The sequence below is a fragment of the Primulina eburnea genome, unplaced genomic scaffold (assembly GCF_022965805.1).
Source record: "Primulina eburnea isolate SZY01 unplaced genomic scaffold, ASM2296580v1 ctg739_ERROPOS11973397, whole genome shotgun sequence".
NCBI classification, from domain to species: Eukaryota; Viridiplantae; Streptophyta; class Magnoliopsida; order Lamiales; family Gesneriaceae; genus Primulina; species Primulina eburnea.
Window position 1 is genome coordinate 780,988 of NW_027331510.1, and position 14,429 is coordinate 795,416.

General features: G+C 36.2%; 1 protein-coding gene and 1 pseudogene across 1 annotated transcript; both read right to left on the minus strand.

Moving 5' to 3' along the window:
- Positions 1-3,049: 3,049 nt before the first annotated feature.
- Positions 3,050-4,087, minus strand: LOC140822177 (E3 ubiquitin-protein ligase RGLG1-like). The gene is made up of 4 exons (XM_073182915.1): positions 3,902-4,087; positions 3,558-3,642; positions 3,330-3,470; positions 3,050-3,249 (listed from the first exon to the last, which is right to left on the minus strand). The coding sequence occupies exons 1-4, from the start codon at positions 4,085-4,087 to the stop codon at positions 3,050-3,052; spliced, it is 612 nt and encodes a 203-aa protein (XP_073039016.1).
- A 1,294-nt stretch (positions 4,088-5,381) lies between these two features.
- On the minus strand, positions 5,382-11,815 carry LOC140821767 (coilin-like; annotated as a pseudogene).
- Between the last annotated feature and the right edge of the window lie 2,614 nt (positions 11,816-14,429).

A 14,429-nucleotide genomic window follows, 5' to 3' on the forward strand; every position in this document is an offset into this window, starting at 1 on the left:
TGATAAGAACAAGACTGCTTCTCTTTCTTTTTCATTTCTCATTTTACGACTTCGAGAGAGACGAGGGAAATTTGAAATTCTTGCCTCCCAATCGACTTCGAAACGCCGTCTAAACGTGAAACAAATTATATATTTGTGATCTACGCGTCGAGGGCTTCAGACTGAGGTAATTTTCTTTCAGTTCCAGCAGCTTTAAATATCACAGTGCTGGAATAGCCTGTATTTGAAAGTGAATTTCTGATATGTAGTAGAATAACCGACAATAAACTCGTATTTGAAGTCGGAATTGAATTATGATATGACTTGAATTTGATATGAATTATTGAAGTTTCAAATGATATTTGAAACTCATATTAATTATTTTGGAGTATGTTGTTGATTGAAATGAGTATGTAATTGATGTAGATAAAGTGTATCTGCAGACTACATCAATTTGGAACGAAGAATTGAGGTATGTTGCGACCGGGTAACATACGACAGGTATCTGTATTATATGATATATGTTGGATTGATTTGATTGATTGGATTGAGAATACGTGTCTACATGCCTATTTGTTGATTATGTGGCATACATGACATTGAGATTTGAATATCGGTGTATAAAATAAATGTTTTGTTAACACACGTCATTTTATGCATACATCGATACATGACATGCACGTTGAGCTATGATCCTTGGATACCCTTGTATGATTTGATTGGATTCCGGGGTTTGTGAACTCAATGCTATGTTTGGTATTATATGACCCTTAAAACATAGACATTTGTGGCCCCATATGATTGGATATGAGATGTGGGATTGATGGCGCTTCGACGACGCTATCATATATGTATTCCCATATCGGCCGGTGTGCCAGCTCGAGCCTTGATATGATTTGATAGCGATTCGATTGATTCTGACATGTGCTCAGTGGATGGGCATTTGACCTGATACCTCCACGACATACATGCATTGCATACCATATATCATTATTTAGATATCTGTGGTATATATGATTGGTTGTTCCATACGGAGCTTTGCTCACCCCCAAGGGGGGCTGTTGTTGTCTTTGTGTGTGGACAATGACAGGTACTCCAGGATATCAGGAGACCGGAGAAGGTACTTCTGGAGGGAGCCACAGCTTGGGCTGAGGTTTATGTTTATGTCTTGTTCCCAGTATATGTATATGTATCTATATACCGGGGCATGTCCCGAGGATATGAGTTGTTTGTATATGATTGGCTTTGATTACGTATGGACTTGTTTTATGTTTTGAATTTAGATACTATTTTTAGTATTTAAATATCAGAAGAGATATTTAGGGCTCGTTGTAAAAGCAAATTTTAAACTCGTTTTCCGCTGTAATTAGTTAAACCTAATCAGATTGTGTTCTAATAACGATTAGGAGCTAAGGGCCCCACAATTTTCCTTTGAAGCTCTCAAGTTTCTGAATGAGTAAAGAAAAGTTATAATCAATAAACTTCATATAATGAAGCAAAATAAAAAATTTACCTAGGCTGCTTCTTGTCAAAAGCTAAAGAAAGATCTAAATTCGCGATAAGTTTTTTTTCATAAATAAATGTCTGTCACATCTACCATATTTCCGTTGGGGAAAAAACAAATTCCGAAATGGAGTAGAAGTAGTACACCCCGCCAACCCCAACGTTGCAAAAATGCAAAAATCGTTGGGGTGGAGGGGGGGCGGCTTGAACATGAATTTAAAAATATTGATTTTGATGGGCTTGTAATGGACTGGTACATGCAGAAAGGAGCAGAAGTAGTACACGCCGCTAACCCCAACGTTCTTTTCATTTTGTCTTGGCTCAAATTCGACAATGATCTATCTTTTCTTATTAGCAAACATGTGAATTTGAGTTACTCTAACAAGACTGTGTTTGAGCTTCATTGGTATAGTTTCACAGCATAGCAATCAGGCAACCCTAACCAAGTATGTGGGCAAGTTGCTGCAATAATTCTCCTTTGAAGCTCTCAAGTTTCTGAATGAGTAAAGCAAAGTTATAACCAATAACTTCATATAATGAAGCAAAATAAAAAATTTACCTAGGCTGCTTCTTGTCAAAAGCTACGGAGAGATCTGAATTCGCGATAAGTTTTTTTTTCATATATAAATGTCTGTCACATCTACCATATTTCCGTTGGGGAAAAAACAAATTCCAAAATGGAGTAGAAGTAGTACACCCAGCCAACCCCAACGTTGCTAACATGGAAAAAATCGTTGGGGGGCGGGGGGGGGGGGGGGGGGGGGGGGTTGTGCGCGCGCTTGAACATGAATTTAAAAATATTGATTTTGATGGGCTTGTAATGGACTGATACATGCAGAAAGGAGTAGAATTAGTACACGCCGCCAACCCAACGTTCTTGTCATTTTATCTTGGCTGAAATTCGACAATGATCTATCTTTTCTTTTAAGCAAACATATGAATTTGAGTTACTCTAACAAGACTGTGTTTGAGCTTCATTGGTATAGTTTCCCAGCATGGAAATAAAGCAACCCTAACCAAGTATGTGGGCAAGTTGCTGCAATAATTCTCCTTTGAAGCTCTCAAGTTTCTGAATGAGTAAAGCAAAGTTATAACCAATAAACTTCATATAATGAAGAAAAATAAAAAATTTACCTAGGCTGCTTCTTGTCAAAAACTACAGAAAGATCTAAATTCGCGATAAGTTTTTTTTTCATATATAAATGTCAGTCACATCTACCATATTTCCGTTGGGGAAAAAACAAATTCCAAAATGGAGTAGAAGTAGTACATCTCGCCAACCCCAACGTTGATAACATGGCAAAAATCATTGGGGGGGGGAGGGGGGGGGGGCTTGATCATGAATTTAAAAATATTGATTTTGATGGGCTTGTAATGGACTGGTACATGCAGAAAAGAGCAGAAGTAGTACACGCCGCCAACCCCAACGTTCTTGTCATTTTTTCTTGGCTGAAATTCGACAATGATCGATCTTTTCTTATTAGCAAACATGTGAATTTGAGTTACTCTAACAAAACTGTGTTTGAGCTTCATTGATATAGTTTCACAGCATGACAATCAGGCAACCCTAACCAAGTATGTGGGCAAGTTGCTGCAATAATTCTCCTTTGCTCACTGGCTCTACTCTGCCAAAAATCGTGTGGATGCGAGTACCTGAAAGACGAAGCTGAGGAACTAACTGGCGGTATCTGGTTAGCACCTCTTCGAATCCCTCACAAAACCTTTCGTCCGGATAAAAACTAAAGACATGTTGGTCGTGTGCCGATGCTGCAAGAAAAATTTGGACCGTCATTACAACTAAATGATCGTTTTCTTGTTGATTAGATATATCCCTCTTGAAACTTTACCATCTCCAAATCCAAAACATGGAATCAGGTTATCTTCATCAAAAGAGGACAGGGTTTTCCCAATGATGGTTATGGCTTGTTCGTAGGGATTTTGGACATTCTCGAGATGATGCAAGCTATTCCGGTTAAAAGACTTGGCTCCTGGTTTTCATCAAAAGTTAGCATAATCCTATAAATTTTTCTGGAAAATTTGTCGAAAAATTTACACTTATGTTTGAAGTTTACAACCTGTCCACTCATTACTCTTTGTGAAATCAATACCAACAATTAGATTGGAAGACCCTAATCCCGATCGGGAGAGGGCAGCCGTTATCTGAGAAAAAGTAAATAATTACTTGGTACTCCATTTATCGAGATGATGTGGATAGTTATTCGGAATAGAATGCTGAATTAAATTTTTTTGAGCAGAAGTTGCCATTTTTTTTTATAAATTATATATGCAATTTCATAATTTTTATAGATGTGACATGAATTAAGACAAGCTAGCATAACCATTCAGTTGTCCTTACACAGCTAAACCAATCAAATGGAACAAGAATTCCTCGTGCAATTCAACACGATGGCCTAATTACCTGATCCAAAGTTTGGTAATTGTCATCAATTCTTGAGAATTTCTTGTCCAGCCGGCGTTGTGGTGCAAGGGTCGACGGAGCATGGTGGTGCAGTGGGGTACAACACTGATGGTGGTGCAAAGCATGGTAGCCACAATCATCAAATGAAGATGAAAATGTTCTTGGAACTGAGCTTGTATTTCCCATTGATTATTACAGAAAATTTAGCTCCAAATTCAAAAACGAATCACAATTTGTTTGTAGCACAAACCGTAAAATTTGAGATGACATGTTATTAAATAACATGTAAAATTTGATTTTCCTCGCAAGATTGGCGAAAGCTTATTGTTATCCAAGACTTTCCAAAAAATTTCTGATGATGAAATTTCGATAAAAAAGAATGTACGTGGATTTTACTTGCATTCAATTAATTTTTGAAAAATAGAAAACAAAAATCATAACTAACTTTTTTTTACAAGATAATTATGTGCATCATATATGTACATGGACGAGTTGACCGTAATTTTGGTCAACTACCATTATATTTATTTTGTTAAAAAAAAAAAGAAATTTGGATGTGATACTGCCATATCGGATTATAGAAATATCGGAAAAAAATTAATTTGTTGTGCCAAAACTTTAAGTTAAATATAAATTAGTAGATTAATTTAAATTCAAATCAAATAAATTTGTATTAATTCATAGTTTATTCATTTTATCGAAATCGATGAATTGAAATTGTAGGTTTCCCATATAAAATATTATTGTCTGTCGCGTTTGGGATATTGTTATAATGATTTGTTTTAGCTATAATGAGACTAGATTTGCACCAAATGAGAAACAATTGGAAGGTGAGCGATCAACTCCTGCATTTGTTAGACAACGAATGATATCATGGTTTCTAGTTGGATATGAGAATGAGATGGGAAGCAAGGATTGTTGATGTCTCATTCTGGGTGCAGCTGCTCTTATCAGATGCATTGGCATCCCGAAGCAGGATGAGTTCGTCGTTCTGCTTGTGAGATGTAAGGGGGGAATCCCTCTTTTTTTTTTTTGTGCAAGACTTTGTACAGAGAGAAAATATTCCATAATTTGAAAGTAGCTATTACAAGCAAAAAAATTGTGCTAGTGTATTTTATATATGTTTTTAAAAAACATATGACCATAATCTTTTAATTCCAGGATGATTTCAATCCTATTAGGTACATTCTTAATTTGTGCAATCGCCTCTAGTCTTGTGCGGTAAACTTTGTCCACTTTCTGTACCCAACTATGTCCCTTTCAGCTCGCGTGTTTTTCAAATTGTCCATTTATTGAATCGAATTTGACGCCAAATAATTTTGTTAATATGAGAGTTATTTAATGCTTTCAAAAATATAATAAATTATAATCACAAACCGAATATTAGTTTAACGAAATTTAAACAAACACTAATACTTTTTTTAGCTTATGAGTGGAATCGAAATCCTTGTAAAAAATACGCGTAAATTTCCCCATGAAATAGAAAGATACCATCCAACGAGTGGCCACCATGGTTATTCACAAAAAAACTCCAAAGCGTTCAGGTGTTTAAGCAGATGGAGAATGATATAGAAGTGTTCGGTTATTTATCGCAGATGGACCACAAAAGTCGAGACCAGCCGATGCTTAAATTAAAAACAGTACTCATCCTCATATCTCCTCTCGTGATCTTAGGATATCCACTGTTGGGCCAAGCGCACTTCCTCTCAGAGCTTTATAGGACTATGATTTACGAGCTGAACTCTGTTTCTGAGGACTATTTCCCCCAATTGTTGTACCCTCGAGGCATTCTTCCTCCATCTATTTCCTTGTGATGGTTGTACCATTTTAGCATTCTTTACAAAACTTGTTCTGTCAACTACTTGAAGCTTCTTGTTAGTTTTGCCCCAACTACTTTCTTGTGATACTTTTTCCTTTTTGGCATCTAGGGCCTCACTGATTTGGTCCCAAACGTTCAAATCCCCAGTTTCTAAAGGAAAAGACCCAGCCAGTGTCAAATCATCGAAGCACACAAGTCAGCAACTAAATTTATAATGCCGGAAAAGAAAAATACCTGCAGAAGGGGGTACTGTTTCTTCACTCTGGTTTAGTTCTCCAGTCTCTACAAACATGACAGTGTGGCTAAGTAGACCTCTTCAACCCTAGTTAACTGGATCTTCAACCTTAAAAATGAACCGTAGTATATACCTGTGCCGGATATCTCTGTTTGTGTATTGATGCGGCTAGATGACCCTGGTTTTGAAGCTTTTTTGTTGTCCAGAGGACCCTCACTCACCAAACTAGCATCTACATTAATTGAACCTAAACTTCCATCCTTGATAATACGGACATCAACAAGTGATGAAAAATCAATCTGCGTGAAGGATGATCCAAGAAAGAATTATTGAGAGTTGTAAAAAATGTAGGCTGGAGGGAAAAAATAATAATCCAGATCCAAAAGGCTTACCTCCAACGAACCATCTTCTTTACAAAGAGAGTTATCTAGTGGTTCAGCTCCACCCTCATCCGCCTTCTTGGAAACAATTGGATAATCTGACGCTGGTGCCAATATTGCCTGATTGGATTCAGTATTGTAAAAAGATACTTTTCCAACCTAGATAAAAGTAAAAGAACAGTTAGAAGAATTGTGGTTATATGATATTTTGGAATATTTACTAAATGCACAAAAAAATTGAGCATTACTCGATATGCTGAAATCTCTGGGGTCCAGGTTGTCGATAACTCCAGGATACGATATGCAAGGAGATCACCTTCCTGCAAAATGGGAAAAAATGCTTTTAGATTCTTCACATGTGAGATGTTATCAGCTAAAAGATCAGGCAACATATTCCATCTAGCCTCTATAATAATTAATACAGAGGAACTCAATACACGAGACAAGGAATCATAATCATTCTCGAAAGAATGAGAAATGAGAATCAACCTTAGGCATGCCAGGAAGAGTAGGAAGCTTCACAAAGTCGATTTCTCCTATCGGTTGTTCCCTTGTTTCATTTGCAAATACTTTGGAATTGTCATTGTCTGGATTTTTATAGCCATTCCGTGAAGTAAATGGAGGATCGGCTAATCCCCATTTTTGGCCCTTCTTCTTGCTAGTAATCCCATTCCACTGGGTGGTTTCCTGAGAGAAAATCCCAACTTAATTAAAAAGGGAACGTGCAAAACTCTGAATGGTAAGCATCAACATAATTGTAAAGCAGCAAACCAAGAGTACGTGGCTCAGAAAAGAGTGTCACAATCTCTAGGAAAAAAATGGAATACAAATGATTAAGGTATTTAATGAAACTTGTTGAAACAGCATAAATTTATAAAGATCAAGCCATTTTCATTCTAAAGGAGGGGAGACAAGGTGGCTGCTACACCAATGTTATAACTTACAAGCAATTTCTGGATACTATGTATACGTGATCTCCCTTATTTATCTCAACCAAGCCTTGTACCATCCTCACAAGAGGTTGAGACAAGAATGGATCTCACATTTCCTAGCTTTACAACGGATCATTTCCAACAAGTAAACCACAAATGTTTTAAGTGTCTAAAAGAATGATTTTTTGGTAAAATATTTGTTTCCATTTACATTAATGGGACAATGTGATCCTCAAACATTCGATATTTAATTTCACTGTATTTGAGAGCTTATAAGGCCAATTTTAGATTGTAGCAAAATGTTATTCCTTGTTGGCATTATCCAATAACCTGAATAGGTGTTTGAGATAGCTGAAGTTTGAATATTGCCGAGCTTGAGCTTTTCCCTGATCATTTGAAGCTCGTGAGCCAACTCCTGGGCCCTTTATTAATATTGACTTTTATTAATATTGAATATTATTGTAATATAATAATGTGAAGCCTTATTTGAACTAAATTCAAAGCAGATCAAGCTTGAGTTCAAGTTTGAAAATTCATGAGCTCTGATAAAGGCCCAAAAATTTAGAATTGCTCATTCACAACCCCCAATCCCCCCACCCCCTCCCCCAAAAAAAAAGCTTGAGTACACCTGCTAGAACCAGAGGAACACCTAGGGCACCAAATTGCGGAATGGTGGTCGCAAGGAGTTGTTAATGAAACCAATACACTATAGAAATCTTTTCACAATACGTGACTGCAAATCAAGAAGGGATGCGAAAAATCTAGAAGACATACCAAAGTTGGCTGGACATCTTGTTCTGCTGAAAAATAAAATTCAGGCATCATATATTCAGAGAAATATGGCATGGTAAAAATAGAAATAGAATGACCTTAAAGAATATTATAAATTTGTCCTCAGGAGCAGTCACATAACAGTGTTCTACAATTTCTTCCACTGGCAAATCAGTAGATTAGGTGCACGAAAATGGAATAGGAAGGAAAATCAACTTATTCATTGCGTTAAGCTATAATAAAAACCATAACATCACTATGCGCCAAATACCTTACAAGGTCAGCGACCATGATGTTTCAGTCAGCCATGATTAATTTCAGTAAACCAAGATTCTGTTAATTCCTTATTGTTGGAATCAAAGATTTAGAATTTATTAAAATCAACAACTCACCACACATATAGACAGTAAATATTCACAGACAGAGATTGCGACCTTTTTGAAAAGGTTCAAAGCGGATATGTCCTGGCCTTATTACAATGGGAACAACTTCATGCTCCTCATCACTTTCCAGAATCGACTGCTTAGCTGTGTCTCCATTTTGATTTGGCATTTCATGAGCATCCTCATCATTATGTGTTGGCTGTTCACATGCATCATCATTATTTTGAGTCGGCTGCTCGTGTACATCACCATTGATCCGAGTGATGTGCTCATGTACATCACTATCATTATTTTGATTTGGATGTTCATGAAGCCAACTAGATTGATTCTGTTGCCATTTTTTGCCACTAAGAGGATTATTTTGAGGGGATTGCTTCCAACATAGCTGCACATTTAAGACTTCACTTTAATACCAATGACATGCAAGGTTGTCAAAGTCAGTATTAAGTAAATAAGACTACTCACCAATCCCTTTGGTAGGCCATCCACCATATTACATTCAGAAAGCGCTTGGTGTTTTTTCCACTTTTGCTGTAAGATCGAGGCACTCAGTTTTTAACACCAAAAAAGTGGTGGGGGCCGAGAAAAGTGTGATCACTTACAAGTCCTTTTGATTGGCCATCGACCTTTTTCCTTTCAGCGTTAGCTTGGTCCTCTTTCCAATTTCGCTGCAAAATTAAGCCAGTCATATCCAACATACTTTGAATTACTGGTACAAGTGAACTCTTAAGTTATGTATTTGACAGCTTACAAGACCCTCTGATTCGCAGACTGCATTTTTCTTTTGTATATTTGCCATTTCCCTCATCCATCCCCTTTTCGCATATTTCCGCCTGGCACTTCTACTTGGAACCTGCACATGCACATAGTAAATACATTCAGATTCTGGCTTATCGTGGAAAATAGAACACAATCAAGCAGTATAGTCGATGGTGAACCGATTCAAAATCGCAGTTGGGTCACAAAAAATAAAATTTTAATCACATGCATCATGCATCCTAAGAGATAAATCACAAGGATGAAAATTGAAAGTGCAGAACAGTTCACATCGAAACAATTAGGAAATGAATCAAGGAAAGCTAAAAGTACATGCTGGGTTCAGTGAAAGGGGTTTTCAAGAGAGAAGCAGATTTTTTATTCACACAAAACTCCTAAATTATATGATTCTTGGAAGGAATCATCATGCTGTGCTCTTGGAATCATCATAAGTCATAACAACTGGTACCAACCAGATAGAAGAACTACACCATTCAACACTTTGTTCTCTAAAAGCTACAACATAACGAAATAAAGATCACTTTACAGCTAATAGGAGATAACCTTTTTAGTTTCCTTTGAGGCAATTTTGGTATCCTCAATTGCCTTGTCATTCTTTTGAACTTCACCATTTCTAGAAATGTTATAGCAGAACAAAGATATGAGAAATTCTATAAAAAAGAGATGGTATAAACAATAAGGCTACGGATAGAGATGGATTGTGTACATCGAAGTTAATGGAAAAGAAAAGAGGATGAGACTATTCTGAACTTGGGATTTAAAATTAGTCTGATATAATAACTTTAATAAAAAAACTCTAGGAATTTAAAAGGCTATGGATTAACTGACCGCTTCATGCCATCCACAGGCAAATCACTCTTGTCAAGTGGGGCAGGACTTTCCTCATTGTTTTCCATGTTATCTTTGGCATCATAATCAGTTTTTTCCTCCTTTTGAGAAAGGCTTTTCTGTATTGTAAGGACTCCCTGATGAGAGTTTTCGATTTTTTCTATGTGAACATTGTCAGCAACAATCTGAGAGGCCTTAGCCCGCTGTTTCTTCCTCCTATGTTGAAAAGAAAAGGAAGGTGTATGAATTTCAACAGAACCATGAAGAGTAAAGAGTGTGATCAGAACTAAAGCCATGCCTGTTTGTGTAAAATTAATGCAAGGGAAAGAGCAGGTACTTAGAGCCTTGGAGTTTCACTGATGCTTTCCTTTTTCGATTTCTTGGATCAGCATTTCCACCAGAAGGACCTTCCATATCTTCCAAAACATTTTCATCTTCCTAGTCATATTCAACTTCAGGGTCATCATCACTCTCAGAACCTCCTTTTTCTTTCTCAAATTCCTCACTTGCCAAAAGCAAGACACCATTTGGCACATAATGATTCTACATGGCTCTCAGTTCCTCAAAAGCATCAGCGTTATCATTTCCCTTGATAGATAAAATTTCTCTCCTCTTCCTGACTCTAATTCCACACATGCAACAGTAAAAATCATAATCATATCTTCTGCATTTCTGATTGCAAACCACCTTTTGAACTAACCTGATAATTTCATTATCATTCAAAAGGAAAGTTGATTCAAATGATGGCAACCCAAAGCCAGACATCTGAAAGAAATATTAAGAAACAACGAGACCAAAAAGTATCGTAAAAAATATCCTCTACATATAAAATGTGAGCGTCATTTCAAACTCATAATTGAAATACTAAAAAACCAAATATAAAACGAAGTATTTTGTTTCTTTAAGCTTAATTATAATCACCATTTTCAGTAAGGAAGGTCAATTCTTGTGAAGAAAACGGCTGGATGTAAGCTGTTTCCTTACCGCGTCACATCCAGAATCAAAATAATTAACTCTTTTCCAAGATAAAAAGTACTTAAACTAAAAAATATAGGCAACGAATCAACAAAACGACCAGGAGAACCTGAAGGACATAGAAAGAATTTTGGAAAGAATAGGGAAAAACAAAAGCATATATGAATCGCAACAAAATTATCATAAACCAAAGCCGGAGCTATTAAATTATTTGGCAAACCAAAAAAGCATGCATGTAAAAGAATTTTACATGTATGAATTAACTCTATAGCAGGAAGTGGAATATACACATCTACACACTACGCTAAACAATAAAATCAAGAGAGACACAGCACATTCTTGCTCGGTTTGCGCAAAATCTTTCAAACCAAAAGATTTTTCAGTAGACATCCACACCAATTAAGAGCAAAAGTAAATCATAAGATCACGTTCCTGGTGTCAAATCAAAAGCAGAAACTTGTGAGCTGCCGATCCCATAAATCCTGAGCGTGAATTGCATACATGGATTAAACAAATATATAAACAAAGCGTGGGGATTTTTTTAAAAAACAATTTACCGAAAGGAGAAGGCCATGAGGGCAAGATTGGTGGAGCCGGAAAGCCTGGAGCAGATGCGAGGCAACATCGGAAACGGTGACGTGTTGGCGCGGTTTCAACAGTACCCAGCTCCGATTCAAGCCCTCTAACTTCTGGGGTTCGCTCAGTATGTCATCATCTTCGAAAACCAGTCGGATTCTCTTGGTGTCCTCCATAGCCCAGAGCTAATTCTTCCAATGCTCACTCAGTTCTAGGAATTTGATTTCTCTTTTTATATGGTTCGCTCTACACCATTCAGATTATATAGTAATTGATACTAATTAGCCATATTTTAAGGTTTTGTGCTTTTAAGTTTGAGTGAGTATCACGTGACGGATCAACCTTACTCATATTCACGATAAAAAGTAATATTCTTAGCATAAAAAGTAATACTTTTTATGGGTGATCCAAATAAGAGATCCGTCTCACAAATATGATCCGTGAGACCGTCTCACACAAATTTTTACCTTTAAGTTTTTAACTTCTCTCTTGTTTCTTTTCTTTCGTTATAATATTTATTGTGGCTGCTATTTTAATAGCAATATACAGTTTTGTGACAAACTTATTATTAAGCTAAATGAAGTATTGCAGCATAAAAATTTATCATTGCCAATGTGAAACGATTTGGGCAACTCGATTGAATCCTACAAGATCGAGCTGACAATAAACTTTGCTAGCATCTTCCAGCTCCATGCAACGTAACTGATTTGGCTTCTTTTTTTTGGTTCTATGATGGCAGTCAAACAACCAAGAAACTTCAGAATTGTGATACATTAATGTTAATGGAGATGACACTTTTTGCATCATTATTTGTGTTGACATTCATATTTTTCCAATAAACAAAATTACTAAGTTATGGCAATTGGCAACGTCGTAGGGAGTGTAAAAAATGAGAAAATTATCGCTTCATTCCCTTGCAGTCTTGAAACCGGTCTCATAGACCCCTGCAAGCGACAAATGAGTATATGTCAGCCACAATGAATTACAGCAGGAAGAGACCACAATTGAAGAATAGAATGATATAATACTAGAAACTGAAGTAGAAGTGTAAAACAGTAAGTATGGATTCTCTCTCCCTACTTTATTTTACCAGGAACTTTGAACAGCTTGAACTATGGACAAAATTATACATTTGTCGATCCATGAGAAGATTTGTGATTAACTGTGGAGAGCGGCTGAGACACCGTGAAAACACTGGTGATCAATGAGAAGATTAATAGTAGAGGAGAAAGAAAATATAGGTGGAAATTGGATCTCAACCTTCCCATGTTGGTATGTTTTTGGATCAAGAGTACTGAGGGTGGATTACATGCGCATGCATGTTATGTATGATATTTATATTGCTAATGGTCCCATCAAAAGAACTACTTAACTTTGTTAATCATCATCGTATATGTCTAAGAATTAAATTAATTAATGAAACGACTCCAATTAATTATTTGTATAATTGTTTAGCACATTTTCTACGTTTTTAATAAAGTAGAAGACATGTATGATTGATGTTTGGTAACACGTCAAGAAATATAACGTGGAAAGATTGTGAAGGCTCATTTCATGCTTAAAAATTAAAATTAGAAAAATGAAATATACCACGCATCACTTTTGTGATAATACTTACAAGCAATGTATCTATATAAATCATAAAAAGCATTATTAACCAACCTTGAAAAATATAATAATTTAAAAAAATTAAAAATTTAAAAATAAAAGGTCCCCTACATGTGCGTGTTTGAGAAATAAATTAGATTAATGTCAGGGAAACAATTTAGCCTTCTCCTCCTCCTCCTCCTAGCTCTGGCATCCCCGACTGTCTCACCTGTGCAGACATTTGTCTTCTCCAGCGACCTTTTTGTTTGCAAAAGTAAATCTTTTCTTGTGGGAAAATGTAGCTTCTCTTTCCTTTCTTGTAGATTTTGTTTCTTTTTATTATTGGAAAGAAGAAGAGAGACGCGCACTCTGGATGATGGAGTTGTCAAAATTCAGGGGAGCCGTTAATTTGGAACTTCGATGTCCACCACATATTAATGGAATGACGGAGGATCCACAACCTGATTGGAACTTTGACAACTTACTATCAGAGCTTGATACGATTGAAAAGAAGCTCATCGCGAATTTAGATCTTCATGTACCTTTTGACAAGAAACAGCCTAGGTAAATTTTTTATTTTGCTTCATTATATGAAGTTTATTGGTGATAACTTGTTTTACTCATTCAGAAACTTGAGAGCTTCAAATGAGAATTATTGCAGCACAGGGGGATTTGTGACGCATGTGTCAGATCATGGATTGGGTTTTTCTGATAGTGACACGGAAGAAGAGGTTGTTAACACATCCATGTTTTCAGGCAGAAGATTTGGTTTCGATGAATTCTATATGAGGTTTGTACTTGACTACTTATCAAATAAGAAATAAGTGAAATACTTGAAGTGCAAATCACTCATTACGAAGTATTATCTCCATATTCCAACTTATTGTTTTCGTAGTTTTTGTTATGAGGCCATCTTCCCCTCCTTGTAAGTGAAAAATTGAATCATTTATCTTTCTCATATCTATCACTATGTGAATGAGATGGAAATATTATCATAGAGTGAATTTCGGAAAGATTTATTAAACAATAAACATTACCATGTTGATTACTCCATTGTATGAAATACAATTTTTTTCTGGTAAAATTCTTGTTGTTTCTGCAAGGACTTATTTTTTCGATTAATAGGCTTGTTGGATTAAATACTCATTATTTTCCCTTCATGATTAACAAGTTGACATGTTCCTTAATTCTTAGTGTACACCAGGTTGTTGATCACCCTTTTTTTTGCTTGCCGTGATGATTCTGATTATGAGTTGTCTGTTGAT

Coding starts and splice junctions, on each gene's coding strand:
- LOC140822177 (XM_073182915.1), bottom strand. CDS start 4,087: ATGGGAAATACAAGCTCAGTTCCAAGAACATTTTCATCTTCATTTGAT. Junction 3,643..3,901: donor ATTACCAAACTTTGGATCAG/GTAATTAGGCCA, acceptor ACTTTTTCTCAG/ATAACGGCTGCCCTCTCCCG. Junction 3,250..3,329: donor ATGTTTTGGATTTGGAGATG/GTAAAGTTTCAA, acceptor TTTTTCTTGCAG/CATCGGCACACGACCAACAT.